General features: G+C 42.5%; 1 protein-coding gene across 3 annotated transcripts in view; it reads left to right on the top strand.

The window, feature by feature from the left end:
* MCC (MCC regulator of WNT signaling pathway) overlaps positions 1 to 14,680 on the top strand; it is a 225,732-nt gene extending 211,052 nt beyond the window's left edge. For all 3 annotated transcript variants that reach the window (XM_069775900.1, XM_069775901.1, XM_069775902.1), the window contains 2 exons: positions 10,037 to 10,159; positions 11,197 to 14,680. In XM_069775900.1, coding sequence (XP_069632001.1) covers positions 10,037 to 10,159; positions 11,197 to 11,377 — 304 coding nt within the window. In that variant the 3' untranslated portion in view covers positions 11,378 to 14,680. The remainder of the gene's footprint in view (positions 1 to 10,036; positions 10,160 to 11,196) is intronic.
* Positions 14,681 to 14,871: the final 191 nt, after the last annotated feature.

Raw genomic sequence — 14,871 nt, 5'->3', positions numbered from 1 at the left:
TTTGTCTGGGAAGAGTGTATTTTCCTTTTCTGGTGTTTGCACCCTCTTTAATGGTGGAACATCCTTTTAGGCAGCTGTGGTGTTTCATTCCTGAAGTGCTTTTTTCATAGGTGCAACTTTGTAGTGTGCCTGGGGACACTTAAGCCTGAAAGGCATTATGTAAAAATGTGAGATCGTTACCACTGCAGAATCAATACATCTCATACCATTTGCTTAATAGTCTGGCAGTTGCTGAGTATTTAGTTTGCTTGATGCAGGAAACAAAATTCTGTGGTTAGAATAATCAAAACTGTCATTTGTGTGTCAGAGGATAAAACCCATCAACAAAGTCATTTGCATAAACATCGCATAGAGCCATTGGCCTCCTCCATACCCCCCCCACTCCAGTCCCAGTGTGAGCAGCTTTGCTGGCGTTTTATGTCTTCACTCAAGCTGCAGCTTTTTCCTGTTCTTGTTATTTGCTCCTGGATTTCAAGAAGATGCCAGTGACCTTAGTTAGCGGAGGCTTGAGTACAGTCATGAAATGTGGTTTGCTGACAACACAGAGAAAAAAACTTTGCTCTATCTACTAGCCCTTAAGTTGATTAGCATGGATTTCCAGCCAGGGGCCTAGCAAGTACAGTTTGTCAGGCAGAAATGGGGAAGAAAAATAATCGGATTAAACTGTACATAAATTTTGGAGTGAAGACTCTCTGTGTAATGGGAATACGACTGTACTAAATGTGATTGCTACTGCCAGCGGGGCTCAAGCACAGTTGCAGTGAGCTATGTGGACAGGGTATTTTTCTCCCTAACCAGTGTGCCAGCCAAATCAGGCTGAGCGCTTAGTCTCCTTATCCTGAAGTCTTCTCTCTGAAAGTCTGTAGAAGGTCTGTCTAGCACATAGAGAAAGCTCACTGCAACCTGTTTAGCCACAGCTATGCTAAAAAATACCAGCAGTTCCTAACTGCTGTCCTGGATGAATGAAGCCTCAGATATCACAATGAAATTTATGCTATTGTGGATCCACAAAAGAATTTTAAAAATAATCAAAGTGCATTTTCCTCCCTGCAAGTGCTACATCAATGCAGAATGGTCTGAAGTGACTGTGATATCTCTGGGGACAAAGTGAATTTAACTCTTTGCGCTTAGCATGTGCCAATCTCTCAGAGCTGTTCCCACTTGTATGGGAAAACAAGTCCTGGCACTGTGAGTGAACCAGGAGAGAAATATTCAATCCTGGTGACTCCCACTAGCACCCTCCTCACCCACCAAAGTAGTAGGACCAGAATTCAAAATAAAAAGTATTTTGCCCGATAATCATGTTTGCTGGGGGGCAGGAGGGTGATGTGAAACAAGTGAATATCACACACTGAATCTGTGGTCTAGAGGCAATATTTAAATACCAACATTCAGGAGTATTTCAGTGCTGGTTGCAGTTAGTGCACACATCCAGCAATTGGACCTGTGTGTTGTTACTCCAGGCAGTAGACATTGGTGCAGGGGACAGCAGTTGCAAGGATAGGAACAAAAATCCATTTGCTTTTGGGTCCTTCTGTTTGTTGGAGAATGTCGTATCAATCAACAACCCTGCTTGCTGCCCCCTCCCCATCCTGTCTTCACAGAGACGAAAGCCCTGGCAGCTCCTCCCTCTGATGCTTTCCCATTAACTGTCCTTCTGTTGCTGCAGAACTGTCAGGTTCTTCTCAGTTAATTGAAATAGAGTGAAACCCCAATAAAACAGCAGGACGCAGTTACGGTTTGGATTTTGGTGTGGTTTGGAAGCATTTATTTGTTCATAGTCTGCAAATGGCTTTGCAGCAGAACAGTCTCATCCACAGAAGTAGCCTGTCTTCTCTCTGCAGATGTGATTTTCTCATAAATCTGGAATCCAGCAGTGTGCTGTGAAGCTCCCCAAGTTGTCATTGGTACTGCCTATCAGCAGAAATTCAAGGCAGGAGCAATTCTTCATTTATTGTTTGATAACATATTTGTTCCAGTAGGACTCGGGGCTTCCTGTAGCAGTGTTCAGCATTAAAACCCATCTTAGGGACTTTCCACAGAAGTTGCTTTTGTTTTCCATGACCACTATGCTAACTAGGAGAAATGTAAATTATCTGCAAGTTCCATGTTGTAAAAGTTACATCTAGGTTACCAAACTTCTGGTATTGCAGGCTAAGGCCACTAATTTAGAGACACATCCTGTTCCAGCCAAGCATAAATACTTTCTGCCATAGTCTTTCGCAATTTTGTTTTCCCCTTTCTCCTTTCTTGGTGGAATGATGGAATATTTCAATGGACATGAAGCCTCTTGAGTTTTTTCTTGAGTTTGACACATCCATAAATGAGCTTGTTGGCACAAAATACTTTATTCTTGGGAGAGCAAAAATGTATTCCCAGCAGCCTCATGACCTGGGCCTGGCACTGACACCTCAATGATTGTGACAGAGGCTAGTTTTATGAGAGAGGATCTGGTTGAATACCCCAAAATCAGGCACATTACACAGTCCCTGAGGGAGACCTTAAAATGACATCTTCCTTGCTGGTGTGTTCTGCTCTGTTGCAGCAGGGGAAGGGAGCACTGTAGATGACTTGTATGAGTTTATAACTTAGCAGGCACATACCAGGTTATAAGTGCATTAGAGATGGTAGGAAGGAGACAGTAAGAATAATGCCAGACAGGAAGTGCTCTTGCTTTAGCAGGGTGATAGTAATGGTGGTACAACTAATGTTTTTTTCCCGCTAAATTCTTTCATTCTGTGAGAAATGGCCAAGCTGGCAAGACTGAAACTTCTTCCTCTCCCCAGGCCTTATTAGAAATGCTTTGATTGTTGAGGTCCTCCTGCAGTCTCTCCTTGTATTTGCAGTTGCTGATAGCTTATCTGTCTGTATAGGGTTGTATTTTGTGTATGTCTTTAAGACAATCCTTTATAAGCATTAGGATATTTGGGCAGGAAGGATCTGACAATACTAGGTAAGGGCCATGGCAGACAAAACACTCTGGAACTAGACTGAATGTTCAGACCTCAGATAGATCATCAGTTGGCACAAAGTTATGGTCTCTGATGGCTGTGCAGGGTTACATGAATTGTGTCAGTCTAGATGTGTTTCAGTATCTCCCTCACAAAAAGGTGACTTTCCATCTGGCAGCACAACAAAACAGCTATATATTTACCACATCTGATGACTTTTGAACTGAGAGATAACCTAGTAAGTGATGCTACTAATGGAGAAGTCACCATGGAGAGGGAAAAGGGTGGTAATCAGTAGGACTGGCAAACTTCTTTTCCTCTTAACAAAAAGTATATTTTGCACAGAGCTATGGTCCTGCCTCTCTGGAAGTGGAAACTGCAGGTATTTCTAGTAGAACATAGAAAATTCATGCTATTGCAATAGCTTCTGTGTGTCTTTTGAGACACAGTAATGTTCTTTGCCAGTCTTAAGTCCTTATACGTGTCCAAAGACCGCAACCTTCTGTTGTGCCAAAACTGCTTGTTTTGAGAGAGTAACTGTTTCAACAGAAAGCTGTGCCAATGCATGGCAGTGACTATTTCCTGAAACTATGTCAGCCAGAGATGAATCAAGCCATCTCCTTTATTTTAAATTTCCACAAACTTTATGTGACGACATCTTAGCTTAGCATGTTTTCAAGGGCCACCGTTACTTTCATGATAGCAGGATCAAGGAGTAGGTAGAAGCATCTCTGAAATTCAGGCCTATCTTGACTGTCAGTAAGGCTAAGTCTTGGAAATGAAAGAGAAGCGCCTAAAACACATCATATTGTAATGATTCAGGTTTAAAATGGCTCTTAAGAATGAATCAGTAAAATCCTCTCTCTGGCCAAAGGACAGGATGAACATACACTGGATAAAAGTGGGGGGAGGGAGGTGGAGGTTGGTATTCAGGAGCTACTGATGAGTTTTTCCAGTGCATTGTTGGCTGCTTTTTGTCAGTTACATTTGCTTATTTCTGTTCTCTCATTATCACGTCCATTAAATGGGGAGATAACGCAACTCTGGGACATTTGAAAGCCAGAGACTGGCATGGATTGTAGTCATTGCAAATTTCGGGGATCTCTGTCTTTTTTATGACCGTGCAGTCTCCTGCTGTGATTTCCCTTGGCTGCCTGAGGGGTTCAGGAGGCATGGCCTGCCTCTGGAAATCCCCCCCCCCCACGAACCCCACTGAGAGAAACCTTTGTGCAGGAACAGAAGTGACTCATGGTGATAAAAGGGACAGATTCCTCAGAAGTGCCTCGGGTAGCTGTTTTTTCTACATGCATCACAGATAACTGTCATTTTTCTTCTCCTCCGATTTTGACATGGGATAAGTAGTTCTCCTTACCACTGCATGGATATCTGAGCTGCTGAGCTGCTGTGCACTTGGATACAATCATCACAGGGAGCTCCAAGTAACTCCAGGTTTGGAGAGCTTCCAGGCTGGGCTGGCAAAGCTGGTTGGGAGGTTTGAGGTGTGAGTGCGGCAGGCATGCTGCTGCCTCCCTCCAGGCCTGTTCTCCCTTTTTGCTGCCAGTCCGTTGTTTCCAGGACCACACCTGGCCTGTCTCCCCACTGCCGGTGGTGTAACACATGCCTGTGGTACTGTCTGGTTTTTGAGATCTGCTCTAAGCATCTGACAATCAGCAAAAAAACCAGTACAGTATCTTAACACCAGCAAAGCATTTTTTAAAGCACTCTGTGTCTTCTCTGTGATCAGAAAGGGCTACCTTTGCACAGGTAGCAGGCAGCACAGGTATTCTTAAGCCCACTGATGCCTGAGGAGGTGAGACAGGAAGACGAGGCATTTGAAGAGGGTGATTTTAAGACTCATTTGGCATTTGCATAGTGTTGTTTTGTTGCCTTTTGGAAAAAGTTCTATTGTATATTAGTTGTTTTCCTTAGCAGGCCAACCCAGTCCAGTGAGGCAGGCATGCATTCGAATTGGCTTGGGGATTCTGTATGCCAGTCTGATGTTAAGAGGTTAGTTTAAAGTGCTGATGAAAAGAGAATTTGTCTGCATTCCTTTTAAATGTCCAGCTGTTACATCCTGAGAGAAGAAGAGTCAAATGCCTAGAAAAAACAATCAAGTGTCACCCTGTTCAGCTGGAACTGGAAAAGGCAGAGAGGGGAGTGAGGGAACATGCCAGGCTTAAAATTAACAGGAGGATATTAGGAAAGGGACTAGGAGCGAAGGGTGGGAGGGACGTGTGTGCTTCCTCTTCAAAGCAGGGGCCATGCAGGAGGTGCTTCTCTTCCCTGCCCTCCCCAAACCCCATGTCCCCGGGGGCTGGCCAGCCTGCACAGGTACCTACACCCGGGAAACCTCGGGCCTCTGCTCCCCTGGCTGCTGCATCAGGGCTTTGTGCATGTGAAGCTCGGGAGCAGATGCTGGGCTGAAGCTAATGGTGCCACTCCAACAGGGGAGCCAGACTTTGAAAGGGGTCTGCTTGTAGCAGGCAGTGCTCCCTGGGTGGGTAAAAGGATGTTCCTAGGGACAGCAAGACGTAGGATAATCAGGCCCCAAAGGCCCCTGACTCCTCTGCCCGGCTGTGGGAAACTTTGCCTCCTGATTTGGAGAGACCTCATTACTCCTCTTTCGCTCCAGATTTGGCAAGAGCTGTGGGTGCTCCTGACTCCAGGGCAGAGGGGTGATGGCTTGTGCTTTCACAAGGCGGGGAGTTAGCTGGGTACACTCCAGGCCAGGGGCAGAAAAATCACCTTTCTGTGTGCCAGGGAAGAGCAGCTCCTTGTTTGCAGCACTGGGGAATTCTCAATGAAATGAGCAAGGGCAGAAAATCTGCCTGGGAAGACTTCTGGCATATGAAACCTGAACATGTCTGGAAAAGCCCAGACAGGAGGGAAAATATAAGGTGCGCAAGATCTTGCTTACATTATTCTGGGCCAAACATGGTGTCATTGTGCAGAGGCCAAATTGACAGAAACTGAGAAATGTACCCGATGTTAGACACTTTCCTTTACGGCTCTGGCAGAATTCCCTGCGCTCTGCAGCGGTAGCCTTCAAACCAGAGAAAACATTAGGCCCTGTCCGCTTGCCTTCCTATTCAAACCATCCTGTAAGTCTGAAACAAAAAGCCCTTGAAAACCACTTAGCAACTGCCCACTGAGTGTTTTGATTGTGAAAATACAAAACAAAAGCCTTTGTTACTGGCATATTAGGCATTTCACTGAAAATAGTGGGTTTAGCCATGTTGGAGTAGGCTGTAGGCCTTTGAATACACTTATTCTGAGCTTTTCCTTGGAAAGGGAGCAGTCAGGGATTTCCCCAGCTGACTTCTCGAGTGCCTCAGAGCAGAGAGCCCTTGTGTAGGAAGCGAACCATGCCCTTAGATCATAAGCTTGTTCCCCCTTCTGAGAATACATGCTCATTTCCTCGGTGTGCACGAGGTGCGGCGGCTGTGTTTTCCTCAGCTCCAGCAGCAGTAGCCAGTTGGAAGAGGAACTATTAGGAGCAAAAGCTGTGCTGACTTTCGTGGCCCAATTGACTTGTGACTTGGGGCTCACAGAAACTGTGTTCTCATAAAAATAGTTGCTTCTGCTTCCCTCTTCCCATCAAAATACACACATAAATGCTTTCTCCGGATCTATACTGGTCCATATTACAGCCCTGGGGCACAATAGCAGTGTGAGTTTGGCATGTAAGCTTCTGTGCAAGTTTGCTCTTCAGACTCTGGAAGACTGTCCAGCAGCAGAAGGCTGTGCCACAGCCATACGGTGATCCCTGTCAGGAGGATGTTCCTATGGTTGTCGCATCAAATGCAATTCCATCCCTGGTTTGCAGCATCCTGGAAAAATGCTGCATATGACCAGGACTATTGTTTTAAAATAATTTGTCTTATTATGCCTGTAGTGGCTGATTCTTCATATCCTGCTGATTTATAATAGCAATCAGGAAAGCGAAGTGGTGCTAGAAATCCCATGAAGACCGCTAACCCTGTAATGCATTAAAGGAATACAAACAGCACCTCAGGATTCATTATTACTCCCATTCACTGCCCAACTAAGCAATCAGTTTTGGAGAGACACAGATAAGGACAATTTTTTCTGTCCAAACTGAGGTAATTAGTGATAGAAATGGAGAGAAGTAGGAAGAGTTAGCATTATGAGGCATGGGATTTTTACAAAGGGATAGAGCGTTTGCTGGCCAGCCAGTAAGGTACAGCTCTGAGGTCTCTCATCTGCTACTAAAATAGAAGGTGCAGCACTCCAGGGAAAACCTTACATGTTTTTTGCATGTAATAGTCATTAAACAAGTGTATATGCATCTCCATTTCCCAGACTAAAGCAAGGTATTTACTGTGCCTTTACTGTCGCTGCTGTGTCTGTCTACTCAGCTGTTGCTTGTCTGTGAAATGCCACTTGAAGTGAAGATATTTAGATAGGCATGTTTTAAATCGGGAACAGTAAGTGTAGAAGTAGATCCCTATGTGTTATTTCTGTAAGATTTTGGGACGTTTCAGCACATGCAATCAAACTGCCCATTGCTTTCCCTGCGATTAAAGTGGGAGTAGGCACTAGCTAGTGCTGTTTTCACTGGCTTCAAGACATGAAGAAAAGCCAAAAGAACTGTTGTGGATCAGTGCTCAGGGAATACATGTGTTTTACTAGTATGAATGTAAATTTGAGGCATCTTTAGATTTGAAGGATTACCCACTGTTAACTATTTAGCTGAGTGGTTCAGAACTAGGATCTGAAAGTTGTTGAGCTAGCCTGTGGAGGCCCAGGGTGCTTACCACTCCACTGGCTCTGTATCTTTGGCAAGCAGCAAGACAAGGATGTTACAGGCCAAAGGTAAAGAAATACCTCTTGATGTTTAGCCGAGTTCTGACTGAACATGACTGGTTGCAAGGTGTAAGTGCAAAACCAGACAAAAGGTGATATAATAGTTTTATCAGGTAACAGTCACCATAGCAACCAAGCTTTACCATGCATGACAAGTTCCTCCAAGTCTTTCCACTGTGTTTCTTTTCTATGCAGCTTTTGTTAGAGCAGGTGTGTTAAGGACTTCAGCTGCAGTAAACCTGTGGCTCCACAGGGTTCTTCCCAATGGGACTGTGTGCAGTGTTTTCCCAGCTATACCTTTTCTTGCATGTAATGTTAAATAAGCCTCACATGATTTTGTTTTCTCTCCCCATCCAAATACTGTGAATGTTTATTCCACTGGACTCGCTGTTCACACTAGGTCGCAGTGCTGGGCACGGTGCTACCGAGCCTTCCCAGAGCATGTGGCTGTGGCGTTCTTTGGAGCAGACAAGCACCAAATTACCCTGCTCTGTTCTGTCATATTAGTAGTGCCACACACATGTTAGGTAATAGGTCTGGCCTTGGGGGGGGCGTGTTCCTGTTTTCTTTGCAGAACGCAGATTTTGACTGTAGACTGTGCTGAGTCTTTCTGACTGCTGGGGGAAAAGATTGCATAATTTGAAAACTCTGCGTATGTTGCTTCAATGAAAGGACACAGAAAGAATACTGATGATTCTTCATCAACAAGGCCCCTCTTATGTCCTTTTTAATTTGGCCAGTAAACCAGCGTCTGCAGTGTGTTGGGATAAACTGCTAACTTGGAATATTTCCCTGGCTGACTTTGTGAAAGCCCTTCTGTTGCTGAAGCCGGGCACAGTGGAACATGCCACATATGCTGTCCTTGCCTCTAGTTATAAAATGCTGCCGTTGCCAGGCCAGCCTCGGAACTGCAGGCTTGTGAGCTGGGTTTCAAGGAGCATCCGTGTTGTCTGTGCAGAGCTGGGGAAGCTTTCACAAACTTCAGGGTATTCATTCCCCTGAGGCTCAGTGGGCTTATGTGGAAGCTAGTGGTAGTCTTGTTATTGAGACAAAATCCAGTCTACTCAGCAGCACTGCACCAAAAGCAGGAGGGAAAGGCAAATCACTGCAAAGCGGTTCTAGAGAGCAAAGCACAGACAAATGTCTTAATACGTGGAAAGGTCCCAAGTGTAAGGTTCGACACTGGAAAAATCTAACTTTGTCCTGGTTTAGCCCAGCTCTACATCGCTCTTATCCCCCTGTTTTTATTTTCCAATCTAATGTTTTTCTCTCTGGGCTGTCCATGCTGTGAGGATGGGTCACAGAGAAAGGCTCCTGGGTCTCCACATCAGCATCCTTGCACAAGAGGTGGGACAGTCCCATGTCTGTACAGGAGCAGGCTGTGGGCAGCCATTGCCTCTGCAGCAGGGAGCTCCCCGGGAAGAAGCACCCCACCTCATGAAACACGCTCGCCTGTGCTGGAAGCGCTTGTTAAAGCCAGCTTGAACCCCAAGCTGTAATGCTTACTCCTCCACAGAACTTCTGCCTTGTTCACTTTTTCTTTCCCTCACAGAGATATTTGTAATGTAAAAATAATCATAAGGTACCGTACTTCCATTTTGGCATGCTTCATGTAATTAGTTTTTGATTCATAATTGGCATTTTAAACCTCACTACTGTGGCTTATTTGAAAGAAGAAGAGTACCTCATAACAGAAAATGCCTGTGCTCTCTCTTCTTCTGTATTTCTTGTGCTTGCCCTTTTCTGTCTGTACTCCCCTCTCTTGTTCTTAACTTTTTCCGTTTCCTGCTGGCACATGGACTGGCCTTGCTGATTGCTCCTTAAGAGCAATCCTGGTATGGTATTTTTAATTAAAATTCCTATATGATTACCATGATGTTTGATTTCCCTTGGTAGTTTTCTTTGCTATCTCATTCAAGACACAGTAGCTGGTACGTGCCAGGTTATTCTTAAATTTTTATTTATGTATCTTTGTGATTATTTATTAGTGATTCATACAAGACCATGATCCACCAGAGAAGTTTGTTTTGTTTTCTGTCTGCTGCATCTCTGATCCTATATTCTAAAATGGTGAATATTATAAAAATCAATCTGTGGAAAAGCTTAATGTAGGAACTACCTCCTGTATTACCCAAGTGCTAGTAAGGAAAATATTTTCAACCTGTCAACCCAGCACAGGACAAGCATCATGCACTTGCAAGCTGAAGTGTTATTTCTGTTTTGAAAATAGTTTTCTCCCTCCTTTTCTCCTGATCCAGGGAGAAGAAGCTGAAAGCTAGAGTGCAAGAGTTAGTAAGTGCTTTGGAGAGACTCACGAAGAGCAGTGAAATCAGACATCAGCAGTCTGCAGAATTTGTTAATGACCTTAAAAGGGCAAACAGGTAAAGGATCTACCAGCAGATGGCTGCACCATTGATTTTTTTTGCCGTGTCACGGTAATCCTCCCCCTATCATAATGAGCCATTTCTGGATCCTTGCATTCACACGTGTTGGCTCTTTAAGGTTATAGTTAGAGATGGGGGAAGTGCAAACCTCCCATGTAGGACACTGAAAACTACACAGGTAAGAACAGAGTGGGGGAGATAGATTAACTGAGTTACTAGTAAATGCATTCTTACTGAAACAAACAAAATCCTCCACTTAGCCAGATTTATGAATGTTATTTTGTTTAAAATTGCTCCCTTTTCTTTGGCTCCAGCCTCTTTATTAATCAACTGTCTTCAATAATCACGCTTAAATTTTATTGCTCACTCTAAGTAGATTTTTCTGGCACTGTGTTTGGGTGGACTGAGAGTATGGAGGACTGTAGCTGCCCATGCTGCAAGGAACCTATTGCTTGCAATGTAGTTTTCATTAATAAATTATACTTGAAAGCCCTTGTGGTGAGGAAGAGTACCCATCTCAAGCTTTCCTTCTGAGTCAGGGTGGAGGCACAGAAGATACTTAGCAGCTGACAGAGCACAAGATGCTATCCTCCGAATATAACTTATTTTTTAAATGAAAAATGCAAAATCAGTGCTGGATTTTGTAAGCAGATTCTGGCTGTGCCACGTTTTTGTAAATCATTACACATTTAATGTTGTGGTACCGACTCACAAACAGTGCTTTGCAAGGTCATCATCAGCAACCTCTGTCTAGCTGGTTCTTTGAACCATGTTTAAAAATGTTTTCAGTAACCAGTTTACTGGTAAAGGTGTGTACTTGCCCCAGAAAAGATACAGAGATTAGCATTGATCTGGGTTTGGATCAATAAGGTTTGGATCTAAGGCGTTTTAAAGTACTAGTATTTCAGAAAGATGATCGGTACCCAAATTTTGGAGTGCCCTTAAGGTGGGGGCTTGGGGTGGATTTTTGTAGCACTTACTTGCTATGAACAAGCCTTTTTGAATGACTTTGTATTGCCTTGTATTTCTAACAGCAACTTGGTAGCAGCTTATGAAAAAGCAAAGAAGAAGCATCAAAATAAGCTGAAGAAACTGGAATCGCAAATGATGGCCATGGTGGAGAGACATGAAACACAAGTAAGGATGCTCAAACAAAGAATAGCTTTACTAGAAGAGGAGAACTCTAGACCACACACCAATGAAACTTCACTTTAAATGCATCTCTTTCAAAGATGCTTAGTGCCATTACAAATTTCTTTCTTTTGGAGGCCGACTTTTAGGTAGCTTCAAACACTAAAAGCTCTGACTGTCAGCGCTGACATACTTAAGCACCTTCTCTGGGATCCCAGAGAGGTGCCATGGGGATAATGTAAGTAAGTGTTAACCTTAAGGACTGTTTCATAATGTAAAATGGCAGTGCCTGAATTATCATGCTATAATTATGTACGTTGTCTGTGTCATTACGTCTATATTCATACAGCTTCTATTAAATTTTATGTTTGTCCCATGGGTGACAGTGTCATATAGCAAAATAATTCATGTTAAGAGGGTTTAATTTGGGAAGTTTGGAGATAATTAGAGAGTTTTCCCCATCCCTCAGCTCCCTCTGCACACAGCTCTGTATTGTACCCTCAAGACTTGCAGACTGGGGAGATGATAGGCATGCTTGATTTTTTGCACCATACTTGCAGTACTGTTGCTGACAGTGCAGATCAGGTAGGAAAACTCCTGTTGATTTGGGAAAAAAACAAGAAACCCTAGTTGCATCTCTGAAAATGACGATAACAGTGTATTTCTTACAGTTTGTAAGAGGACGAAAGGCTGTGAGTTTCACCATGGCAGATAGATTGTGCCAAGGTTGGGTAAGAAGTTACAGGAGACCTCCTGGTATTTATATTGCATGGTGTTTGCAATTATGTTGTGAAACAGTTCGTTTTTCTTGTCAATACATTATAGCCAAGGTTTTCTTTAAGAAGCTGGGCCATTTTTGTCATGTGTATAGTGCTTATTATGGCTTTCTGCGATCGAGAGGTAGACTGTCTTCTTTTTATACCTGTTTTGACCAAAAAAGGTACTTACTAGAAATGTACCTATTTAATATTGAATACATAGGCACAAAACTATAAATGTGTAGGTGTATGGATATACAGCCACAAACAGAATGTGAATGGTGAAGTCTTCATACGGCTTCTTAGGTTAGTTTTCGTTACTGCTAACATTCTCTTAAGTCACATCATGTTACTGTATTATCAAACTGAATAAATTGAAAATGTTGGCCTATTATGGTAATGAACACTAAGCAAAGCATGGCAATCAATCAATCAAGCTGATTTCTCTAGGGAGCAAAATACAGGAGTCTGCCACAGCACCTTTCATTCAGAATTTGCTTCTTTGTGACCGAGTATGTAAAAAGCTTCCACATTTGTTTTAACATGCCAAATTAGAGTCCATTAGCCTGTTATGGTGTTACACCTCTAATCTGTATTTTTTTAGGCTCTGTTTTCAAGTGAATCTGATTTCAGGAGTTGTTTATTCTTTTTGCTTTACCTGTTGTGTTGCACCTCAAGTTTTATTAGTGTATTTAGAATTAGGATAACTTCTCTCATTTATTCCTCCAATTACTACTACTAAGGAAGTATTTTTAGAGGACTTGAACCATTTTTGTCTACTCTTGGGTTAGGCCAGGCAGCCAAAAGTGTTGTGGGAATTTGTGTTCAGAATATGGCATTACTGTTAAGTCTTGGTTACACCTGAAACTGTAGCAGTTGGTGTTCATGACATCTCTTATTACTGTAGCTGCTATTTTCTTCTTTCTTAGGGTAGTGACTCCTACTCTGGAGTCTGACACATCAGCTGCAAAGCCAACATCATAAGTGATTGATTGCAATAACAAATGAAAACAATGCTGATTTCAAAATTAAGTTGTAGGTAGTGATGCCCTGGGATTAGTTTTGATCAGTCCTCTTTCTCAAGATAATTGCACTTCTTAATTTATAACGCAAATGGAAATTTTGCAAACCAATCTGTTGAGGGAGCAGGCACACTGATTTCTTACGGTCTTTATGGTTTTGCCAAGTATCTGTCTATGGTGTTTCCCTTTTCTGGCCACCAAGTTTCTCACCAACAGGAATGTGGGGTTTTGCTGTAAGCTTCACAGCTGGTCACACTTGTTTCTGAAGAAACACAAAGAAAATTATCCACTGTGTACTGTGGCAAAAATGCAGTTGCAGGTTTGCCTTCTTGCATCTGAAACACCCATGTAACTTGAGGTCATCTCAAACTGTCCATGTGAAATACCTTTTGCTTAAGGTGACTAGAAACCACTGCTGCACTGGCTTTCCTCTTGTGTTCATTTTTTTCTATTTCTTGGTAGCTAGAGAAGCTGCTAAACATAATACAATGAAGCTTAAAGCATTTGAATTTAAACCTGTCTTCAAAGGAAAGATACAAATTAAGAAAGCATAAAATGCACCTGGGTTTAAAGGCATAAAAAGCTGCAGTGGCCCTCAGTGCCTTTTTCAGGCCTAACGAGTTGCTGATTCTGCATAAACTGAATGCTGTTTTACTACATCTACTGCATATGTTCCCTGGCAACTGTGCTCTAAAAGTGTTTTAGAATAAATTATAAATCATCAGTAAATGTAAGCCACTCGCCCTTTCTTCCCATAGGGCTTGTAGATGAAAAATCTAGACTGGTATCATACAGCCTCAGCAGTAGCTATAGTTCACCAGACCACCAGTTATTTTGCCTAAACAAGCAGCTACTGCTTCATTTGTTGGCATACTGGAAAAGACTAATAGGGAAGTGGCAAAAGGTTTACTCTTACTGTGAAAAGTGTTTAATATTAACAATTAGCTGCAGTTCCAGTGTACCTGTTAAAATGGCACCAACCCTGAAGATAAATACCAAAAAAATCACCTTTTACGCAACTGTTTGAAATACCAGCACACCAGCCTATAGACAAGTGCACAAATCGCCTTGAGTCACAGCAACCTAACTCACTTAACACTTGTTGCAGAAACAGTACATTTGCAAAGCAAGAAAAAGAGGTGGTTCTTGCCAAAGAACCCAAGTTGTTCACTCGTTAATTAATCTTAGGGTGTTGGGGTTTTTTTAAGTCATCAGAGTGCATGAAACTTTGTCTTTCACAGTGTGTTCAGAAAAAAAGTACTTTTTTTCCTAATCAAATGTATAAATCTTCACCAGCTTGAATGTACTGTTAGCTATTGCAAAGCACATGTGACTACATTTGCATTAATGTCAGTATTGCTCCACTGGTTTTATTAGGATTTTCTCCTCCTTTAATACTGTACCATGCATTGTAATTTTAGAAACTTTTCACATTACTGAATTAGCTTCAAATGTGTTGCTGCTTTTTAGTTTCCTAGCTGCTGTAAAATAGCTATTTTGTGTTTATTTGATATAGAATTGTAAAAACTGCATTTATTTATACAGAGACATTTATAATACTTATTTTACAAATGTTCTTATATTCTGAATAAATTTCTAATGCTGTTTCTTTGCCTCGGGGGTTGCTTTACCATACCTTGCCATCTTATTGTTAAATGGATCTACTTAAAGGTACCACAAAGACTTTCTCCAAGGTAAGTTACTGAGGGAGATGGTGTGACACTATCAGGGAAGTTCCCATAATAGGGACATAAAAAGTTGGTAAGAACTCACTGGAGATCTGATCACAGGTTTGAGC

Source organism: Haliaeetus albicilla, chromosome Z (genome assembly GCF_947461875.1).
Source record: "Haliaeetus albicilla chromosome Z, bHalAlb1.1, whole genome shotgun sequence".
Lineage (NCBI taxonomy): Eukaryota > Metazoa > Chordata > Aves > Accipitriformes > Accipitridae > Haliaeetus > Haliaeetus albicilla.
Note: the sequence above shows the minus strand (reverse complement) of the source record. Positions and strands in the feature narration are given on the sequence as shown.